This window comes from Pleurodeles waltl, chromosome 9 (assembly GCF_031143425.1).
Source record: "Pleurodeles waltl isolate 20211129_DDA chromosome 9, aPleWal1.hap1.20221129, whole genome shotgun sequence".
NCBI classification, from domain to species: Eukaryota; Metazoa; Chordata; class Amphibia; order Caudata; family Salamandridae; genus Pleurodeles; species Pleurodeles waltl.
The window spans coordinates 73,757,786-73,780,056 of NC_090448.1; the positions used below are offsets into that span (position 1 = coordinate 73,757,786).

General features: G+C 44.6%; 1 protein-coding gene across 1 annotated transcript in view; it reads left to right on the forward strand.

Moving 5' to 3' along the window:
* The window catches only part of RAD18 (RAD18 E3 ubiquitin protein ligase), a 530,572-nt gene that overhangs the window by 249,198 nt on the left and 259,103 nt on the right, over nt 1-22,271 (forward strand). Inside the window, exon 10 of the mRNA XM_069206336.1 lies at nt 15,075-15,194. Within this exon, the coding sequence (XP_069062437.1) occupies nt 15,075-15,194 (120 nt within the window). The remainder of the gene's footprint in view (nt 1-15,074; nt 15,195-22,271) is intronic.

Below are 22,271 nucleotides of genomic sequence, written 5' to 3' on the forward strand. Positions count from 1 at the left end.
GTGGCTTAGATGCCTTCAAAGGTTAGAGTGGAAAGGTTACAAGATGCAGGGTATAGTATTGTTGTAAAATGTTTGGGGGAAATTGCTATGATTGCGCAGGTGATAGCCCAAGAGGGATAGGAGTGCCATGCACGGTTCTCCAGTGATGATTCCCCGGCACAGCTGCACCGTAGCGTTAGCTCACATGGGTGCTCATGCGGCCTCTATACAGCAGAAAATTGTAGCTTGGGTGGAAGGGCCTTCTCAGTAGTGGCAGTGAAGAATAATTTTAAATAAATAAGGGCCAAATGTACTAATGTGAGGAATACAGAATTCTAGGAGAATCGCAATTAGAAAATCAATATTCCTAAAGTATGAAACTCTTTTGAGTTTCATTAGTGATTCTTAGTGGGTCGCAAATAGACCTCCCTCAGCATAATAATGAGGTAGGTCTCAATTTGCAACCCATTAGGAATAGCAGCCAATCACAGGGATGGTGGCCTGCTGAGGCCAGTTGACCACCATGTCTATGATTGTTTTTTAATAAAGCAACCTTTTTTTAATGCAGCCGGTTTTCGTTGCGTTTAAAGATAAAAAATACAACTTTGCAGTTTCGCTTTTTAAGAGTAGGCAGTGGTCCGTGGGAACCATGCCTGCTCTTAAACATATTATCATTTACATGCTCAAAGGGGAAGTGGTCCCGTGGGGACCCCTTCCCGTTTGCATTTGGGTTACCACCAGTTTAAACTGGTGGTCGAGTATTACTGTTTTGCGACCTCAGTTTGGTTTCAAAGCAGTAATACATACCGTGCCAGTTCAGTATTTGGAAGAGACACCCTAAACACGCCCCCCTTCCAAATACCGAATTGCAAATGCGAAATGCGATATAGGGCCACATGTACAAAAGTCAGGTTTTGCTACTTGCAATTTGCGAGTTGCAAAACCCAATGTACAACAGTGTCAATGAAACTGTTTGCGATTCCCAATGGGTTCGCAAATGCCCTACCTCATGAATATTCATGGGGTAGGTCACAATTTGCGACCCCATTGGGAATGGCCGCCCTTACAGGGATGGTGGCCTGCTGGAGACAGCAGACCACCATGTCTGTGATTGCTTTTAAATAAAGCAGTTTTTTTTTTTTTTAAATGCAGCCGTTTTCCATAAAGGAAAACGAGATGCATTTCAAACTCAAAAATGAAAAGTTTTCTTTTCATTTTTTCAGAGCCCCCGCCTACTGCCACGCCTCTGAAAAAATATTTTCGCTGCCATTCACAATGGGGAAGGGGTTCCATGGGGACCTCTTCCCATTTGCGAATGGGTTAGCACCAGTTTGAAACTGGTGCTAACTGCGATTTTTTTTTTGCGACTGCATTCGCAGTCACAAAACAATCATACATACCATCTGAATTCGGTATTAGGAAGGGACTCCCTTGTCACGCCCCTTCCTAATACTGAATCGCAAAACCCAAACTGCGATTCGGTAACAAGTTACTGAATCGCAGTTTGGGCTTTGTACATCCCAAATAGCATTTTTCAAGTCGCAAACGGGCGATTCGCTGTTTGTGACTTGAAAACTGCTTCGTACATCTGGCCTTTGGTAACAAGTGACCAAATCTCATTTTGCATTTTGTGCATTAGAAAAAGCATTTTTCCGGTCGCAAACGGACTGGAAAAATGCTTTGTACATCTGACCTTTGGTAATCAAAAACTGGAAGTTTTCAACTACTGGGTTCCAAGTGACCTTATATATAACCTAACGTTTGCTCTCGCTGTCTGTTTGATGTAACATGGATGGGAGTGTTCTTTGATAAACCACCCTGTATTGATAGTTACACATCTTTATTTCTACATGCCACGTCTCTGCCTAGACATTATCCAACAATTGTGTCTTCCAAACGTCGTGAGTTGCTAATGCTAGGATTAATGTGTTCCGTCTCCAGACTGAAGTGGCAGACTTGTGCCTGGGGCAGCAGAGCTATATCCTGCTTATATGGAATGATAATGAGGTTGGCATCTCTACAGACTTTAAGAGGTTGTTGGCATGCACAAATTCTGTTAACTTACCTTGTAAACCTTTCCATTACCGGAACTTTTCCTTATAATGTTCTAATGGATAGCTTCTGCAGTGATTTAAAGACAATTGCAGATTCAGAAATCTCATTGGCTATCGGTTGTTGCTAATAAACTTCCTCTTACTAATGAGATTGTCATTCGCTTTTCCAGTAGTTGTGTTTTTAAATGATTTGCTCACCTTTGTGAAATGCCAAAAGAGCTTTCTCCTCCGTGAACTGCATATGTAAGCTAATGTTTCATTTTAATACTGGAGTACAGTTTTGAACAGCATTTGAGGATGTACATTTTGCATACTACATGTTTGGCACGAGCAGTATTGCAAGAAAAAGGTCCTTTGAAAATCAAGTACCAAATGGGCTACTCCTAGGGCGAAAACACAGATGCTACATGCCTACACTTCAGAGGAGAAGGGAAATGAGTTGTGAAATGTTTTGGAAAGAATATAGAGGAAGAACATTATAGAGCAAGATTCTTAAAAAAAGAGGCGAGGTTTAAAAGATTTTTCTTTTGACAGAGCACTGAAGGGTCAGGGAAATCCTGAAAATTTACTGTCTTGCTTGTAAAAGGGTAATTAGGACATATTTAGGATAATAACGAATGTGATAGTAGATCCTTTTAGGTCTGGCGTTATTGTATTGGTAGCCTCATGTAATCCAGATAATTGTGCATAAAAATATGTGAATATATGCAGTCATAGTGGAGCATTAGGCCAGCCCTCTTCATGCATTGGCATGTTCAAGTGACATACAGGTGTGGCATGTCCCACCACAACATGCTGCATAGGGCAATGCATCAGCCCACTTCGGACACTGACGTTTTTGCCCTGTGTGTGATTGCAGTTTTGCTGATTCCCTTTGCAGAGCCGACTAAAAAGAACAGTTCAGACTCATGTCTGGTTGATCCACACTTTAGCCCCGTTTATGTTTTTAGTCATATTTGTGTGTTTAAACTATATCTTCTGGTTACAGTAATTCTAAGCCAATGCTAGCTTTTCTTTGTGCTGGTAAGTATCGTGTTTCCTTTGATGTACATTCAGTCTTTAAAGGGGTTCTGTACCTGTTCGAAGTACATCTCTATCTGCTAGGAAGCCTTTTACTGTACTATTAAAATTAGATGTGCTTTTTTGTAATTGAAGTGTTTTATTGTAAGCATGAGGCCCCTACGTTTAGGTGATAGATTACGTTTTGCTTTTTCTTCTTCACATTGTGTGGCATATGCTTAACATATAAAATTGAAACAATTCAACTAGTGCACCAGCTAGCAAGGAACAGACTATTTAAAAGTGCTTTCCCAGCAAATAAAAGCCACAATTCATAGAATGGGTCAGGGTAGAGGTACACTGTCCCCATGGTAGTGATTTAGGGGTCTCTAAGGGACCCCCTCATGGGCAAGAAATTGCCCAAAAATGTTTTTGTTTGGGGCGTGTAAGGATCTGCAGATCCACCACTGTGTTCATTGTGACCCCCCTCTGTGGCGGATCCGTGAATCCAGATTCCAATTAAAAAAAGAAAGACATCCATTCACAGACCCACTAAAACACTCACCGCCCACAAAGTTACTACCATACTGACTCTCAGACACACACAGCCACCCACACACCCATTCACGCACTCGCACACCCTTTCACATACCCATTCACATACCAATTTACCGTCTCCCAGTCCCACAAAACCACTATCACACCCAGTCACTGACCCCCACAGCCACTCACACACCTTCGCACACACCTTCATACACCCACACATCCACTTACAGTCCCTCTCAGACCCATATTGTCACTCACACACTCACAAAACCACTTGCGCATTCACTCACACACCCACTCATACACACTCACTCCCTCACAGACTCACAAAACCACTCACCCCATTTACAGACCCACATCACCACTCACACCCACTCACAGACCCCCAAAGCAATTCACACCTAGTCATGGACCCACATAGCCACTGAAAGAACCACTCACAGACCCATACAGCCACTTACACACCTACTCACAGACCCACAAAACCACTCACGCACATCCACTCACCGACCCACAACATGGGGTTGGCTGCATGCAAAGTGTTGGCCGCAGGGCCTGACCTCAGGCCAGGGATTGCGACCAACCCCCCGCCGCCAAATGCCGTGCACAGCGTGGGATTGGCTGCATGTGGGGCTTGGCTCAGGGGCCTGGTCACAGGCCAGGCCCTGCGGTCAGCCATCCGCCACACACAGGCAAAGGCTGTGAGCAACGTGGGTTGGCTGCATGAGATGTGTTGTCCGCAGGGCCTGGCTAGCGGCCAGACCCTGCAGCCAACCTACTGCCACGCATGGCCAAAGGCTGTGCGCAGCAGTGATTGGATTAATCTATGGTAATTAATATTACTTTATGTTTAAAAAAAAAAAGTCCTAGAAATTCACTGTAAAGAACAAATGTTGTAGGGATATTATAGTTAGGAAATGAAACTTAAAAAAGCCCCAAAATTTACTAAAAAATACAAAACAACAGTTACAGGGGCATTATAAGTGGGCCCAGATTTTACACAAACAAAACCATAGAAATTCAGCAGTTATAGTTATACTTATCTCAAAAAACGATAACTCGTGCCCTAAGTTATCTATGTACAGAAGGAATTTATTCTACAAAATAAAATCGCAACATTTCTAAAGGAATCCACCTGGAAATCTGCACCAGGTGCAACTTTGGATGCGGGTTCCTATAGGAGTTTGTGGATGCCAAAAGAAAAATAATCAACACTCGGACTTAAAACTAAACGTAGTGTGCAGATATTCCATTTTTTGTTAATGTTCTCCTATGTAGTCTTATTACATTTCCCAGTATTGCTGGTTGTCTATTAAGGTGGCTGCATATGTCTCCAACTGAGATGAATATTCTTGTCAATATTAGCTTGTCTGTGCATGATTTCTTTTGTAAATGACTTCAGCGTCCAGACCCAACGCATGGTTGTGTTGCTGGCTATTTTAGTATAGCTATGGGGACAGTTGTGGAGTTTAGTACAGAACAGTATTTGCTTCTCTGGCCGAATCTCTAAGGTATCAGTTAATCATGAATTTTGGCTTTTAGCGACTTCTCACTTAATAATCTACATGATGTGGCTGGCCTCATCCCAGAATCTGACAATGAAAACTTGCATTCCTTCTCTCTCAGATCTGCCTAGTTCTCTCGTGAAAATTGCTTTCTCATCCGCTCATGCTGTCTTCTGTTATGAGGGATTGCTCCACGTGGCCTTTTTGTAACATGATGCTATTTGACTTGTTCTCACAACTCCAGCATGTGCTGTCACGACCAGAAATGGTATTAGAGTTCAGGAAGGTGAGCAGCTTTCCTCTTATGTGAGTACGTGGCATGTATCTATTAAGGACAGGGTAGCCTATATTATTTTAGTTCTTGTGGACTGTGGAGATCTGACTAAAGGGCAGTGTTCTATAATTGACAGAAATTATGTCCTGACCCTTACTTAATGAGGACCCCTAATGAGTCATTATTAGAATCTGGGGATCCCACTATATACACAATTGATGGAACATTTTATTTAATTCACCAAAAATATTTTAAAAATCAAAACTTGAATTTTAATGGGAAGGTTCGAGCGTTTCTAATTTCAGTTGTGGCCAATCATTGTCCGTACTATATTCTATTTAATGCACGTGCACTACTCCAATGATCAATCTGAGGGTACTAACTTGATTTCAAATTCTATCAAATTTACAGAACATTTTAAAATCTTCAGTTTCCATTGTTGCTTATTTATATACACTTTATTAATATATTTCTTATTTGATTATATCTAAGCAGCTGTGCACCACCTGAGTAGGCTTTGTGGACCTGCGGTGCTCCCCGGAACACCGGTTAGATCCGCTGCCTTAGATCACTAACTGTAGAAGCAGAATAGAACACAAAACAACATTTGGGGTTACAGAATATAATAAAAGCAGACATTATTAAATGTTTGGTCTTGTGCAATTTGGGACTTTTGTAGCTACAACCTTAAGGGGAGGAAGAAGATGGTGATACCCAGTTCAAGCCCAACAGTTAACATATTTTAACCACCTCACAAATAGGTAAGCAGTCTGCCACAGCAGAAAATGTAATTCTTTAGGTTGGGCCTACCTGACAGATCATTATAAACAAATATGGGGCTTACAGCCTTCCCATTGCCTACCATTATTTGGCTTGTCCCTTTCATGTGCTTGCTTCTTATTCAATGGCTTGCCTTCCTCTTCTTGTGTTTGTTCCTTCCTGGGAGCCTGGCCTCTTTACGGTCCTTTTGATTGGCTCACGTGTACTCTTCCACTTCTCACATTTCAGTAACTACTTTTTTATTTTTTATTCAGCACTCCACAGAGGTGCATGTGTATTCGCATCTCTCTCCCTCAAGTGCTTCTTCATTTCCCCCCTTCAAATGTCCTTTCTACCCACTTTCATTGCTGTGTCGCTCACCAGCCTTCCCAGGTGTAAAACCACAGCAGCAGGGATATTTTTGCAGCGGTATAACTGAAGAGCAAATTGTACAGTTTTTTATTTTCCCCTGCATGAAAGCACAAGCTTTGGCACACAGAGATGTTTATGGTGCTTGGGGAAGAGCCATCCCCTGCACTTTCGGGGCTGGTGTCTAAGGAAACAGGGTTTCTTAGCATGACGCTTTTCCTAAAGGCCCATAAATGTACTCTATGGGCTTCTGCAGAAGACCCCAAACAGTTTGATCTTGTGAAAAGTAAATTAGGACTTGGCAAGCATTTCCCTTAAGTTTCTGATACTTCCTTTTTCTATTTCAATTCTGTTCAGTTTCCCGAGTGAAAATTATTTTTTTAAACTGAAACGTTGAGTTCAATGTACATTATCAAGATACCGTAAGATTTTTTTTTTCTTCTATTGTTTTTTTGCCAATTCTATACGGACAAAGCCAACAGCTCTTCTTTCACTATATAAAAGTGCGACCTTTCGGCTTTGCCAATGCTTATTCACATTGAAGATTTTCCTTGTGGCGCATGCCTGAAAGATAGCTGGGCCTAAAAGAAAACCTCTTTATTAACCATTTAAAATCATTGCACCAAGAAGGACTGAACATCAGAGGCATAACCACCTGATGACTGCATATCTAAAGTGATCTCAGGACTGAGTTTATTGCTTATTTTAAGTGGAATCTTCACTTCTGATGTTCTTTGAAAGTCTATCATTGACACCGGAGCAGTCACTGAGCAAACAAAACAATCTTGTCCCACCTGACACACCGAGACGGACAGAATCCAAAATGTTGTACTTGAAGCATGTTTATTGAGGGTCAATCTGTTTGAGGTTTTTTAATATATTACTAAAGAAAAGCGATTTCCGATTGTAGCTCTCTTTGGACATTTTACTCACGCCTCTGCCCTGAAAGGCTGAACAGATATGCACCAGACTTGATAGGAAATTAGAACTTTATTTGTCATTCGATTTCTCATCCAAATTCTATGGGCCTTTTAAAATTCCACTGGAGGACAAAGTTCCAGTTCTAGCAATGTTTAAATGCCTTGAGAGGTGTTAACATCTCCTACGATTTGGGAAGTCCAAAAATTCTAATGTCATCTCTATTTGTATTCCTTTCTGTAAATTTCACATTTCATTTCCGAATTCTGGAGCCCCATCAGTTCGGTTTCCAATGCATCTGTTCTATCAGATATGCCCATCTATGCTCTAAATGTAAAGCACTCAATGGGTTTACTTTCTTTCTTTTTGTCATGGACATCTCCACTTGTGTCATGGATGTTTCTTTTGGTTTTTAAATATGTTTATTGAATTTTAGCAATGACAACATTAGAGTTATACATCATTGTAATATTTGCAGTTTTAGATAAAACGTTTCCATGTCATTATATTATAGTGTCACATACGTATTCTTTCTTTTGTTGTTGTACCGGTTTGTGTTAAATTGGTCCAACATACAATGATCTGTTGCAATAGATGTTTTCATGTTTTTTAATTCCACCACAATGGTCCCCAGCGTAATGTTGCCCATCTGAGTTTCTGTGTCCAGCAAATGTTTAAGGCCTCCAAACGAGGATTTGACAGGAGACCATAGTAGCAGACATCAGCATCCCCAAGCCTACGCAATTGCCTATTATTTCGTAGGTGAGCTGTTTGTCAGCAAGATGTGGTATTCTGGCGTTGTATCGAGTATTCTGGCGTGCTTAATGTTCTCTTCGGAGCAGCATTCCTTTGTAATGTCTTATTTTTTCCCACAGAAAGTGTCTGCTCTAGTTTTGTTTCTTTGTTAGTACTGAGTTTTAGTTGTAGAATTGCAGTACCTAATTATCATCTTAGGTGATGCGCTTGTGTCTATATATGATTTCCGTCATTCATCGTGGCCCCCTCATTGCATCTGTTGACACTATCACTGAGTGTCTGTACCAATCCAAAATGGAGGTGACTGCTGGAATCGGTGACTCCTCCTCTTTAATGGTGTATGCAGCAAGTGGGTGTAATTGGCATGTGTGATTTCCCCCCCCCCCCTTCACGTCTGCTCCCGTCTCCTCCTTCTTTCCAACCACCTATGCTGTTTCTTGCCACCTACGTGTACTTGATCTCTGTTTTGGGAACAGCATTTTCGTACCATGGCCACTAGGAGCACTAGCGCTCCCCTTTTATTTTTTGCCTGTCCTTACAGAAGTGGGGCTGATTCCTGTTATCAATGCATTTTTTTAAAAAGCAGTGCCACTCTTGTGCCTCATGGTCTGCGGTAATTTCAGGCTCACGTGGTCAATTCTATTTGCTCCTCAAAATTTGCCCTTCTGCAAGTTATCCTTTGGATTTAGGGTTACAGGCTCACCACTGTATCTCGTTTACCCTCCCATATAATCTGCTTACTTACAGCAAGCCTACAAACTGACATTCCCTCCTCTGGAGCTCATCACATGCGCACTTTTAAAAAGCAGCCACTCCTGCTAGGGCGCACTTATTCCCCGTAATCTGGGAGCCTTTTCTCCCATTTTTCCTTTCTGAACCACAGTTTCAAAGACAGAACCTCAGTACCAAGAGATCTCATTGGTTGTCTTGAAGTACATTTAAAAAGAGCCTATAAGACTGCATGAGTTCGTTGCAAGAGTGTTCATAGAACCCGGTGCTACAGGGCCGTCCTGCTAGGTCTAGCTCACAATGTATATTTGGCTTGACATGGCCTACAGTAGGCTGGTCATACACTTTTACTAGATGAAGCAGAAGTTAGCTGAATTCTGCCACTTTTGAACAAATATGAGCTGAATTCTGCTACTTTTGAACAAATATAAGCTGAGCGAGATGGTTGTTGATCTGCAGTGGTTTGGTGAACATATTATAGGGTATACGAGCATTGATTCTGTTGGAGTAGTAAAGTTACAGCTGGGCCCTGGTGAGAAGGAGTGATGTTCTAGGAAGTAGAGATAGCAGTAGGAACTTTTACCTTAGCCATCAGTGGTAGAAAGCTGGCTGTGTCACAACAATGTTTTGTAATACTATTGACAAATATGAAGACTGCTGTTTTGTGTAGCTAAAGGCAACTGTCGGTCTCATCTTCATATGTGTGGAGTCTTAATGAACTGCATAGAATTCTATCATTTTTCTAACTTTATTTGGAGATAGCAATGCATTCCCCCTGCCAGCACATGCTTCTCTGGTCAGTGAAGGAGGTAGAGCCGGAGTCAGATGGACAGGGCGGGTAACTGGCCATTGCCGAAGGAGCCTGTGGCAAAAGACAGCTGGTGGACAATTTTTTTCAGTTGCAAATAAACTCCCAACATTTGTCTGGGCTTACTTCGTTGCAGGCACACAACCCAAAAGTAGCTGCTGCAGGCGAAGGTCAGGCCTTAGTATGACCAAGTACAGACCCTGGTTGGCTCATTGTCATGTGCAGTATGACAATGGGCCAAACTGAGCAGACACAGCATATGGTGGGTCTCGCCCATCCTGAGTCACTGTGGGCGACAATGAGGCCTCGGGAGTGGAAATGCTGTTTTGATTATCTCTGCTAGCACTAATGTTACATGGGGGGGTACTGAAAGGGGCATGTGCATGCAAGAAGCCACATTACAAATGTTGGCCATTTAAGAGGCTCTGCTTTTGTCAGTAGCAGCAGACAGATGAGCCTTGGGTGTCTGCTGCTAGTCATCTTCAAATCTGCGACGGGGCTCACCTTTTCTATAGAGAGAAAATAAAAAAAAATAAGGCTAACAACCAAACTGAACAAATAGAAAACTTTTTTGCCTACTCAAAACAGTTGTATTTTGACTGCTTTATTGTGAAAAAAATTCATCCCAGGAGAAAATGACATAGAGAAGAGACAATAGACATGGTGGGGATGTAAAAAAATGGTGTGAGCGAGGGGTGCAGTGTGGAGGCTAAAGGAAGGTAAGACGTGCTGAGTGTAGAAGAATGATAAAAAAAGAAATTAAGGTCGAGGAAAATAACTCGCCTCATACTGACTTAGAAACAATAAATGAAAATTCATTATCCACACGTGTAGGCCACTTTTTGGGTCGAGCGGAAGTGTTTGACCTCGTATATACTTTCAGTATACTTCTTATGACTTAAAGCAATTTCATTTGTTGATTGCAGTGTCCTTTAAAAATTCTTGCTTGCTAGTGGTCAGTTCTGCCTTTTTCTCCCTTCTTTTTCTGATTCAGAGCAGTGACGACCTACTGTATTATTCCACTTTGGTTTCTTTATCTCTTGCTGTGACGGACTATTTATGTTACTCCCCTTACACTTTGGGTGTTTTAGGCTGGTAGCTGCCTGCGTTTTATTGCAGCATTCTATTCCTCTCATGTCCCTGACATTTGTTTTGGCTTGATTCCAGTGCTGTCCTCGTTTATCTCTACCTCCTGAAAAAAGTTTATTTTATAAAAGAAACACCCGGTCGTTTAGCTCAGTGCTCAGGAACGCCTCAATAAGCTCTTCCTGGTAGAATGTAGCTAAACCTCGAAGCAATGATGTGAAGCTTGCTTGGGCTCCCACCTTGAGTCTCACTCCAGGACCCCTCTCTGCCAGCACTCAGCACAAGGCCTACAGGGCATTGCTTAGCTCCTTTTTTGGGGCCCTAAATCTTCTCAGGCTGTTGAAATGTGAAGCAAGAATGCTCGCAAGGCTCTTTGTTCTGTTAAAATAAAAATAAAATATTTTTCTAGCTTTATTTTCGAACTCAAGGTAGTGCAGTCATCTTCTTGTTTCCCCTCAAGGGCTTGTGATTTCTGATGTCTGTAGCCGCCAGTGACCGGCAAAACATGGCAGGAAAAGACAAATTTATGAGATAGGGTTGACCAATTAATGCGGCAAGAAAAGTCAAGTTCTGAACTTACAATGCCAATAGCTCTATCTCAGTAAAATGCCAGACCTATCACATTGCAAATGCTTGTTCGGTATGTGCCGGGCGTAAATTTGTTTCCCATTCCGTTCCTGGGTGGAGCTTCAGTTACTGCAGTTGTCTCGCTGTAGCACTCATCTTGTGCTCAACAATGCTTATGTCGCTTTTGTTGCATGGATCCCCATTCTGAAATATTCACAGGACAGCATGGTGTTGATGAAACAATCGCAGCACTTATTGCACGTCGTTATTCAGAGGATGAAAATACAAGTGCATCCCAGCTCAGAGCATTAGACTGTGTCAGGAATGCAGCGAACCACCAAGGGCTCGTGAAAGGTACTTAAACTCTTGTCAGTACATCGGTAAGCCAGTCTTTTCTATGATCTGTGCTCAATTCTGGGGTAATTTATATGAAATTTCAACTCCCAAAGGTCACGTTTGCTCGATTTTGGATCCTTTCAATAAACAATTTGTTGTGTGTGAAATGTCTTTGGCAGAGGCGCCGCCTTAGTCTGGAAATTAAGAATAAGCAAAAAACACGATAACAAAGCAAAAATTTGAGGCACTGAGAGGGACGCTTGTGAATCAGGTCAGTTGAGATGGGCAGGAAAATTCTTTGAGGGCTTGCTTAGAATGGTTTCCCACATTCAGGAAACTTGTTTCATACAGTTTGACTTGAGGAATGTTATGGCTGTGTGTTGTGGTCCTGCAAATTAAAGTCCAGTCCAGCACGACAGTGTAAAACTTCGTACTTGTATAGCGCACTACTCACCCGTTAGGGTCTCAAGGCGCTGTACGCATACCGCTGTGGAACCTTCTTCTTTACATAGCAGGCGAGGCAGAGCCTGGCTGAATGAGAGGCACTTCTACCATGGTCAGAGATGCCATGCCCGCTCTGGATTACATGCAGGACAGGCGCTACACATGGGTGAGATGGGCTTCCTCTCAGGCGCTTTACCACAGAGGGGCGACTGGAGCTGAAGACGAGCCTCTTTTGGAAACTTGCTGTGAGAAGAACTGCATTCATTTTGCACTCCCCTCTCAGTATTGTATCCCTCCACGTCCAGACTTGGATACCTCCACATCTAAACGTGTACCCCTCCACCATCCCATACATCTGTTATGTTACAAAGGTAACGGATGTCCCAAGGTGGAACACTTTGGCCTTAATTGTCAGGAACTTGTGCTTTTTATTCTGTCGCTTTGTTTACGTGGTGTATGGGAACAGTGTTTGGGCCTGGAGGGCTGCAGCCAGCAGCAGTCAACAGTCGCCAAATGTAATGATTGTGCCATCAAGGTGACAAGAAACAAAACACTCAGCTGACTGGTAAACTGGTGGATGACTCCTGACTGACCAAAACTAAACTAACCCAAACAAGTCATGCAAGGCAAGCACAAAGGCATGAACAGAACAGGATCAACTATTAGACGTCATGAACGAAGGGTCTCCTGGGACTCTCAGTATTGTAAATGCTACTAGGGGCAAACTAGTTTAACATTATAAAAATATATCCCTAACTAAAACATTGTACCTGCATATAGTGTCTTAGAAGCTGTTCAGTCATGAAGCCTTCATCTTAATTGATATAGACATAAAAATGCCGTAAAAGAGAAGTTCCCAAGCTAGAAGAAATGAATGCTAGTAAAAAGACAGCGAGGGAGGGAAGAAGTGGGGAATGGATAACAAATGAGGGAAGAAAGTCAGATGAAAGGGCACAAGATAAGAGACACAATGAGGTCCACCCAAAATACTCTATAACAAGATTACTACAAGATGGTGAAAGAAAAAGCCATCCATGCAAGAGTTTAAGACTGTGAAGATTTCTAGAACTGCCCTCTCGGCTATTCAAACGTAATCAAGTACTTAGGGAATATATCTACTCAGAAAGAACATCACTTCTGATGGTGAAAAACATAATAGGCGATTCAAAGCAAATTAAACAATTCTGCACGTCCGAGAATTTGAATAGGAGAGTATCTGTTTAAATGCAACATTACTTACAAATCCAAAAATCATAACCACCCTTGCCTTTCATTGTATCATAATCAGTTCAGTGAAAATGTTAATTTTTTAAAATTCAGCTGTGATCATTATTCACAATAGTTTATTAAAAAGTGACAATTTAAAACCAGTTATTATGTTATGGAATCTTTTATTATAAATGTGTCACGTATCTGGCTAAATCGTCATTGTAGTCTAAAATCATTGCTAAAACGTAGAATGAAAGTATCATTCTATTTAAAGCAATCAGACGTGCACAAACCTACACCCAACCACCAGTTCCTCCTTCAGACGAGAAAGTGTCCTGCACCATCAGCTTCAGCCCAAATCTTCATCATCATCTTTACAAATAAGTCAATTCAACACCCTTAACAATAACCACTCGTATTTGCCCACATCTCTCCTTGTTGCCCATTACCTCAAAGCACCCTCTTATCACAATAGCACACCCCATTCGTCCTTTATTGAGCTGGTCTCCCATTCTGCTATCTCCCCTAGTTAGACATTGTTCAGTATGCCCTCCACACTTCACATTGGTTAAGTCCTCCTCCTTGACACTGGCCAAATTCTTCTTCCGGTAATGAACCCCAATCTAGACCTTGAGAAACATCTAAACTACTGCTCCACCGCCCACTTCCCCTTCCTGAATAAGGTCATAAAAAAGTAGCATTGCAGCTCAAAACTGAAGTTGACCATCACAACTTACTACAGCCTTATCAGTGAGGTTTCTTTCTAGTCATGCTGCACTATCAAAAGTGCATACGTTTGTCATTGAGGCCATCATCTGAATCGCACACAAAGATGTCTCAGTAGTTAGGCACCGCTGGGAACATTTGTCAATCTGCTACGTTCATCAGTCCCACCCTTTCTTACAAACAGGAAATTGTCCAGATAATTACTGAACCCTTCAATCCCAACCTCTTTTACCCTTTAGCAATCCTATTTCCCTTTGTAGGTTCACACTGAAATCTTCAAATGCTACTCATGGGCTGCCCTATGTGTCTTCTCTGCACTTCAGACCTTTTTCCCTACTCTCTGATCTCCAGCTGTTTATCTTTGAAATGTTTTGTGATATCCTTGTCGGGAGTCCATTGTCCTTCCTGTTGCTTTCTGAACCACTACTGTGGCTCCTACTGCTTCTTGTTATTCTCCCCCCTACCTGTACTTCCTTTTCTGCTCCTTTATGTTTGCTCTCAGTGCTGTGACAAGTGATTAATTAGAGCACGTTGTTGCAAGTGGGGTCCACCAGCACTCATTATTGGGGATCAGCACTTATTTTTCTTCATCAGACTTTGACCCAGAGCAGGAGAGAGAGAAACACACATGGGGGAAAGAGCACACATGGGGGAAAGAGTACACATGGGGGAAGGAAGACATAAGAGAAAGCCAGAGAAACCATGGCAAATGGTAAAAGGGGGTATCAAAAAGAACCTGCAAAGTGGTAGATAAAGGGACAAGGAGTGTCTGGTGATATATTAAAAAGCATGAGGTGGAACCTAGATTGCGGAGACTGTTTATTTTTGTAACAATTGTATTTGCAGATACTGTTTTATGCATCTCCACTGTTGCAGTTACTATTTCTGTAGAGTGCGGCACCGTTTTGTTGTTCCTTCTGAAGATGATGTGAATGTTGTTGACAGTGGAGTACATATTAAATACATTCTTGTGGAGAAGCATGTTTACATTGTCCTGCGTTCTTTCCCAGGGCAAAAGCACAAAAATGAATTTCAATTTCTGGTTGACCAAGTTAAAAACAGATGGCGAAAACCTGTGAAGAAGGAATTAGAAGAGGAAAAAGACTACAAAAAAACTCCAACAAGATTAAGTAAGTGCTAAATGTTCTCTATGAGGAATGAAAGAGTATTGGCTTAGAACACGTGTCCTGTAACTGGTTCCAGATGAGCAGACAGATCGGAATGTCAGATTTGTTATGACAGCTGTCAAAATGTAAAGACTGTAAATTGGGGCAACAAAGGGATACATTAAAAACTCGTAGAAGATCAAAGATGACTGAGATAAAGGGTCCTTTAAAAGACATATGTGCCACTCCAGTATTTGTAGAGCAAATTGTTGCATTTTTTTCTTAAGTTTACCAGGCTGCAGGCTGCACCATAGTCAACTCCATTTGTGACAAAATATCTGTCAATTCTAATATAAGTATGACCAATCGTTTAATGAAAAACGATGGATGAAACCTGTGTGTTAATACAAACGTGCAGTAAGGCAAATTAACTAATATTTACAAGGTAATGTATCAATTTGAAAATAATGCAATATACCCAGATCTAATGTGAGAAGTTAATTTGAAATCATCAGTCATGGGCCACCTACTTCATGTGTGACAGATGACTTGCATCCCATATTTTCCTTTGGTGCCTCACTAGATCATCTTTTTAATATAACACAAATCACAACACGGCGGTGCTTCCAAGTGTAGCCAGGTGCTTTTGCTAGAAAAATCTATTTGGTTCTTGGAAGTACTCGTACCTCCCATAAGGGTGATTAAGCACCCACATCGAAATATGGCCTTGGTGGTTTGGCAGCAACATCCTAATCGTCTTTATCTGGACAGCTGACCGTATAATTGTAATCATAATTCACAAACGTTGAACAGCGGATGGGCATCAAAAACATGTTACATTTGATTCACTACTCTTCGATTATCATAGTGTTCTTTAATATGAAGTGTTGAATAAATAATGCTTGGCTCCTTAGAGGTGTGTTTCTGCCTTGGACAACAGAGGCTCTATAAAGGCTGGTACTTATAATGGCTGGTATTGCCCGCTTCCATTGAAGTTTGTTACTGCCTTGACCCATTGAGACTCAGACCAGTCTGGGACAATTCATGGCCACTGCTGCCTGCAGTTTTTTGGCTGGGGCCATGGATGTTCTTTACTGCCTTAGGAAAAGAAGGCTTTTAACTGTCTGGGGTCATCAAGGCTCATTACAGCCTGGAATCATTGAAGCTTGTTAATACCTGCGGTCTGATGCGCACATACATAGTCATACAGGCTTTTGGATACCCTTGTGTTTGCTGGTATGTGTATGGCAGTCTGCTTGTGTGTTGATCTATGTCTGCATAGATATGTGTGGGTATAATCTGATAGAGACTTCTAGTTGCAGATTCCTTATCTTAGACTTTTTCACCAAGCGTCAGACTGGATCCGGAGATTTTTTCTTCGAGCAGTACCCTTGCTCGTTAGTAGGTGTTGTTGGTCGAATCTGCGGGTGTCGTTGGTGTCTTAGTCGCCGTGATGACAACGGGAGTAGTACATAGACGACTCCTCAGCGCAGTGACGTCAGTTCTTTTCTTTCCACGCCACGTGCTGATCCGGAGAGAGTTACCCTGGTCTCTTTTTGACTGAGTTCAACAGTTTTGTCGAATTATTTGGTGAGTTTTTGGTGCGTCATGATGTCCCTGAAGACCTGTTTCAAGCCATGTGAGGACTGTCAGCGCATGAATTTGGTGAAGGACCGCATCAGGTCTGTTCATGGTGCTTGGAGCATGACCGCGACTGAAGTCGTGCTCAGAGTGCCGGGCCATGCACCTGAAGGCCTTGAGGGAACGGTCTCTCAAGCTCATGGCGGCCTGGCGCTCGACTCCGCGTAGGTCCCGGTCTCGCTCGAGGGGAAGGTCTTGAGACCGCTCGCAGAGCCACCACCATTCTTCGTCCTCCAAGTCTTCGGGCACAGGTAAGAAGAAGAAGAAGTCATCAAAGCGGTCCCGTTGCCCTTTGACATCACCTCGTTGCTCGGCTGATGAGACACGGGAGGAGCGTCGACACTTGAGGCCTCCGTCTTCGGAGTCTGCTTCTGGGTCCGCTCCGCGCCTCGCTTCCCCGAATTACTGGGAGCGGGAGCGACCCCTGCCCAATTAATGGAGTTGTATGAGGCCATGCACCTCATTTTTGGGCAGGCCGACCCCGATACGGCGCCTTTGTGCCCTAGGGGTTCGGTCGGGGGGCCATCAGGTTTGGCGCTGGTGACTTTGGCTCCAGTCACCGGGGTCTCCTCCGGATCCGCTCGCGGATCCGCACCAATGCCGGTCATACCACTGAGACCTTCCCCGACGCCGGTTCGTTTGTCCAACGCTCCCGACATTCGTGGTGCCCACCATCGATGTAGACCCGATCCTCATCCCCGACGAGTTGGAACGGCGTCGGCCGATGCTGCCTCTGTCTTCGATGGGGACTACTCACCCCAGGTCGGATTTGGACCCTTTTCTTTATGGGTACGAATTTGGGGAAGGATTGGAGGGGTCCCTGGACCCTTATGCATACCAGGATGACCCATCTTTGGACTATGCACAGGAAGTGGGCGAGGCCAGTGGACTGGACCCTTCTCCAGATGCTGGCATGCTGTCTCCTCCTACCGTGGCTACAGCGAAGGGAGCGACCTATGCTATGGTGGTCAGTAGGGCGGCTGAGGTCCTTGGCCTTGAGCTGCCTACTGTACAGGTCAGATTTCCTGACAGAGGTGCTTCAGCCAGGGGCTTCAACATCTGAGCCCCTTTTGCCATTCACTGAAGTCCTCACCGGTGTCCTTTTGGGTACTTCGTCCAAACCCAACACAGGGTCTCCTGTGAACAGGACTATTGCACGCCATCATCGGCCCGCCCTGAACGACCCTAAATTCCTGTCCCAACACCCCACGCCTGAGAGTCTTGTCATCCAGGCTTCCTCTTCCTCAGGTGCATTCCCTTCCGCACCCCCGGATAGGGAATCAAAAAGGCCGGAACAATTTGGGAAAAGTATGTTTTCTTCCTCCAGTCGTGCTGCGGTCCTTGAACACCGTTTGTCTTGTGGGCTGCTATACCCACTCTCTGTGGGATACGGTCACACAAGATACCAGAGGAGGGCAGTGCTATTGTCTCCCAGTCTGTCAACAAAGGGAGAGATGCGGTGAAATTCACGACCCGATGTGGGCTGGACACAACCAGCTCTGTGGGCAGATCGGTTGCTTCGACGGTGGCCTTGAGACTCCACGTCTGGTTGCGTACTTCTGTTTTTTCAGAGGATGTCCATCAGTCTCTTATGGACATGGCCTTTGATGGCTCCCATCTCTTTGGAGACAAGGCGGATTTGGCTTTGGAGAGATTCAAGGACTCCCGGGCTACGGCTCAGTCCCTTGCCCTTTCTGCTTCCCCTTGCCCCCAACATTCTGCCTTTCGTGGCCACGGAAGGGGCTTCCTATCGCATCCCCAACCCAGCCACTGTGCCACCCATGCTGTTCAGCCGCTTCGTGGCCAGGGACGTGGAATCCCAGTGAGCGTGGGACAGGGAACCAGAGGTCTGCCCAGTCCACCCCTGCCTCCGCTGCAGACTCCAAACCCTCCTAGTCCGTCCCCTCACTCCGATCCAGTTGGTGGCAGGATTCGCCATCACCTGCCCCACTGGGAATCCATTGCACGGACAGGTGTGTTTTGAAGATAGTTCAAAAGGGCTATTCCCGCCCCTTCGAATCTCCCCCACCAGCCATGCCTCCATCAGTCAGCCAACTTCCAGAGGATCATTTGGCACTTCTCCGCTAGGAAGTCTTGGCTGTCTTGGCCAAGGGAGCCTAGAGAAGGTCCCTGTGCCAGAAGTAGGTTCTGGTTGTTATTCCAGCTACTTTCTGGTGCGGAAAAAGGACAAGGGCTTACGTCCTATCTTAGACCTTTGGGACCTCAATTACTTCCTCAAGAAGGAGAAATTCAAAATGCTCACCCTTCCTCAGGTCCTGTCTGCCTTAGACCCAGAAGACTGGATGGCAGCGTTGGACTTGCAGGATGCTTATTTCCACATTCCTATCCTGCCTGCCCACAGACTTTACCTGCGATTTGTGGTAGGTCACGAGCACTATCAGTTTACTGTGCCTTACCAGCTTTGGCCTTACCAGCGCCCCTCGGATGTTCACGAAAGTGATGGCGGTGTTTGCAGCCCATCTGTACAGGTTAGGGGTCTCAGTCTTCCCCTACCTCGACGACTGGCTGTTGAAGGCGGACTCGCCCCAGATAGTTGTCTCCCACTTTCAGACTACGGCGAGCCTCCTGCACAACCTGAGGTTCACTATGAATGTGCCAAAGCCACACCGGACTCACCCTCACAGACGCTCCCTTTCATCGGAGCTGTTCTGGACACAGTGCAGTTTCGGGCTTATCCTCCCAAAAAGCGAGTCCAAGATATTCAGGCTATGATTCCGATCTTTCAGCCTCAATCTTGGGTTTCGGTGAGAGAGACTCTGAGGCTGCTGGGCCTCATGGCCTCCTGTATCCTGCTAGTGACACATGACAGATGGCATATGCAGGCTGTGCAGTGGGACTTGAAGTTCCAGTGGGCGCAGCGTCAGGGAAATCTCTCCGACATGGTCCAGATCTCAGAAGGGACTGTGAAACACCTGCAGTGGTGGCTTTTGAATCCGCATTGGGTCCACTGCAGGTCCCTCTCCCTTCCCAGCCAGATCTGTCCATAGTGACAGATGCGTCACTTCTGGGTTGGTGCGGCCACATGGGAGAGGCGGAGATCAGAGGCCTCTGGTCTCCGACGGAGTCTGGGCTCCATATGTATTCTGGAGGTCCAGGCGATCAGGCTTGAAAGCATTTCTTCCCTCTCTCAAGTGTTCACTGACAGTACTACCACCATGTGATACTGCAACAAACATGGCGGGTAGAGTCCTGGACCCTTTGTCAGGAGGCACTACGCCTCTGGACATGGCTGGAACATCAGGGCATTACTCTGGTGGTTCAACATCTGGCGGGTTCTCTCAATGCCAGAGCGGACTAACTCAGCTGTCGATGCACAGCCGATCACGAATGGCATCTCCATCCGGAGGTGGCACAAGGTCTCTTTCAGCAGTGGGGAGAGCCCTGGTAAGACCTGTTCGCCGCTGCAGGGAACGCGCAATGTCAGTTGTTTTGCGTGTTGGAATTTCCAAAGCGGCACTCGCTCAGAGATGCTTTTAGTCTCGATTGGAACTCCGGCCTCCTTTCCGCCTATACCACTTCTGCCCAGAGTTCTCAAGAAAATCAGGAACGATCAGGCCCGAGTTCTCTTGGTGGCTCCAGACAGGGCACGGAGAGTATGGTTTTCAGAGCTATTGAGCATGGCCACCGATCCTCCACTCAGACCGCCTCTTCGAGCTGATCTTCTGTCGCAGCAACAGGGCACGGTTCTCCACCCGAACTTGTCTAATCTCTGCCTTCATGTGTGGAAATTGAGTGGCGGCAATTGACGACTTTTGATCTTCCACCCGAAGTCTGCAATGTTATCTTGGCAGCCACGCATCCCTCCACCAAAACGGTAAACGCCTGTCGATTGCATGAATTTGTGGCATGGTAAACTAACAAATCTGTTGATTCCCTCTCTGTTCCTCTATCTGAGGTTCTTTTGTTCATTCCTTCTTTGGCCCAGCAGGGCTCTGCTTTGGGCACCCTTAAGGGGTATTTATCGGCCATTCCTACCTGATCAGCCCTCACTCTTTAAATCTTCTATTGTCAATAGATTCCTTAAAGGTCTCATCCATTTATTTCCTCCCACTGCAATTATCATGCCTCAGTGGGACCTCAATCTTGTCCTTACTTCCTTAATGTGTACGCCCTTTGCCGCTCCTCACTTTCAAAACTGTCTTTCTTGTTGCCATAACTTCTGCTCGCAGAGTGAGTGAGCTACAAGCTCTTTCTTCAAAGCCTTCATTCTTGTGTGTGCACCCTGACAAAATGGTGTTGCGCACTAAGGCTTTCTTCCCTCCCAAGTTTGTTACACCTTTTCATGTAGGCCAGTCCATCACCTTGCCTACTTTTTACGCACCCCCACATCCTTCTCATGAGGAGGAGAGACTCCACTGTCTCGACCCAAAAAGAGCATTGGCGTTCAGTCTAAATCGTACTAAAGATTTCCGGGTGGATGATCAACTCTTTGTCAGGTATGTGGTTGCGAAGAAAGGGAAAGTGGTGCTAAAACGTACCATCTCTCGATGGGTACTTCTTTGCATCAAGATATGCTACGCTTTGGCCAAGAAGCACCCCCCTGAGGGCTTGCATGCTCATTCCACCAGATCAACTGCTACTTCCACTGCGTTAGAAAGCTGAGTTCCTGCCTTGGATATCTGCCAGGCAGCTATGTTGGCAACCCTGCACACATTTGCTAAACATTACTGCCTCGACAGTCAGGTCCATCAGGACGGTTACGTTGGTAGTTCAGTCCTGCAGGACTTTCTAGTATGATCTTGGTTCGCAGCCCACCTCCAAGGATGGCACTGCTTGGGTATCTATTCTAAGGTAAGGAATCTGCAACTAGAAGTCTTTATCAGCTGTACAAGTTACTTACCTTCAGTAACTAAATATCTGGTAGATACATATTCTAGTTGCAGATTTCTTACGACCCACCCATCCTTCCCCCCCTTGCGAACTGATTTCTAGGGACAGGAATTCCCCCTTCAGGTCCTTAGCTCTGGCGCACCAATCTCAGTGTTCTTAGCGGCTCTTCGCTTTGGCGTGGAAAGTCGTTAAAAGAAACTGACGTCACTGCCCTCAGGCGGCTTCTATGTACTACTCCTAACATCATCACGGCGACTACGATGCTATGGACGCCCACGGAGTCGACCAACACCACCAACCGACGCACAAGGGTATTGCTCAAAGAAAAACATTCCGGATCCAGCCTGACGCCTGGGTGAAAATTCTAAGATAAGGAATCTACAACTAGAATATGTCTCTACCAGATATTTCGTTACCGAAGGTAAGTAACTTGTACTTCTGTCTGCGTATGTGCATGGATGTATGATGTAAGTCAGTGTGTGTATGGATAGTGTGTCTGTGCTTGCACTGTTCAAGAGTCAAAGCTAATAACTTTGTCAAAGTGTCTTTGCTTGATGTGCCATTGTAGAAGGGGGCAAAGCGTATAAAATTGAGTCTTCATTCGAAACC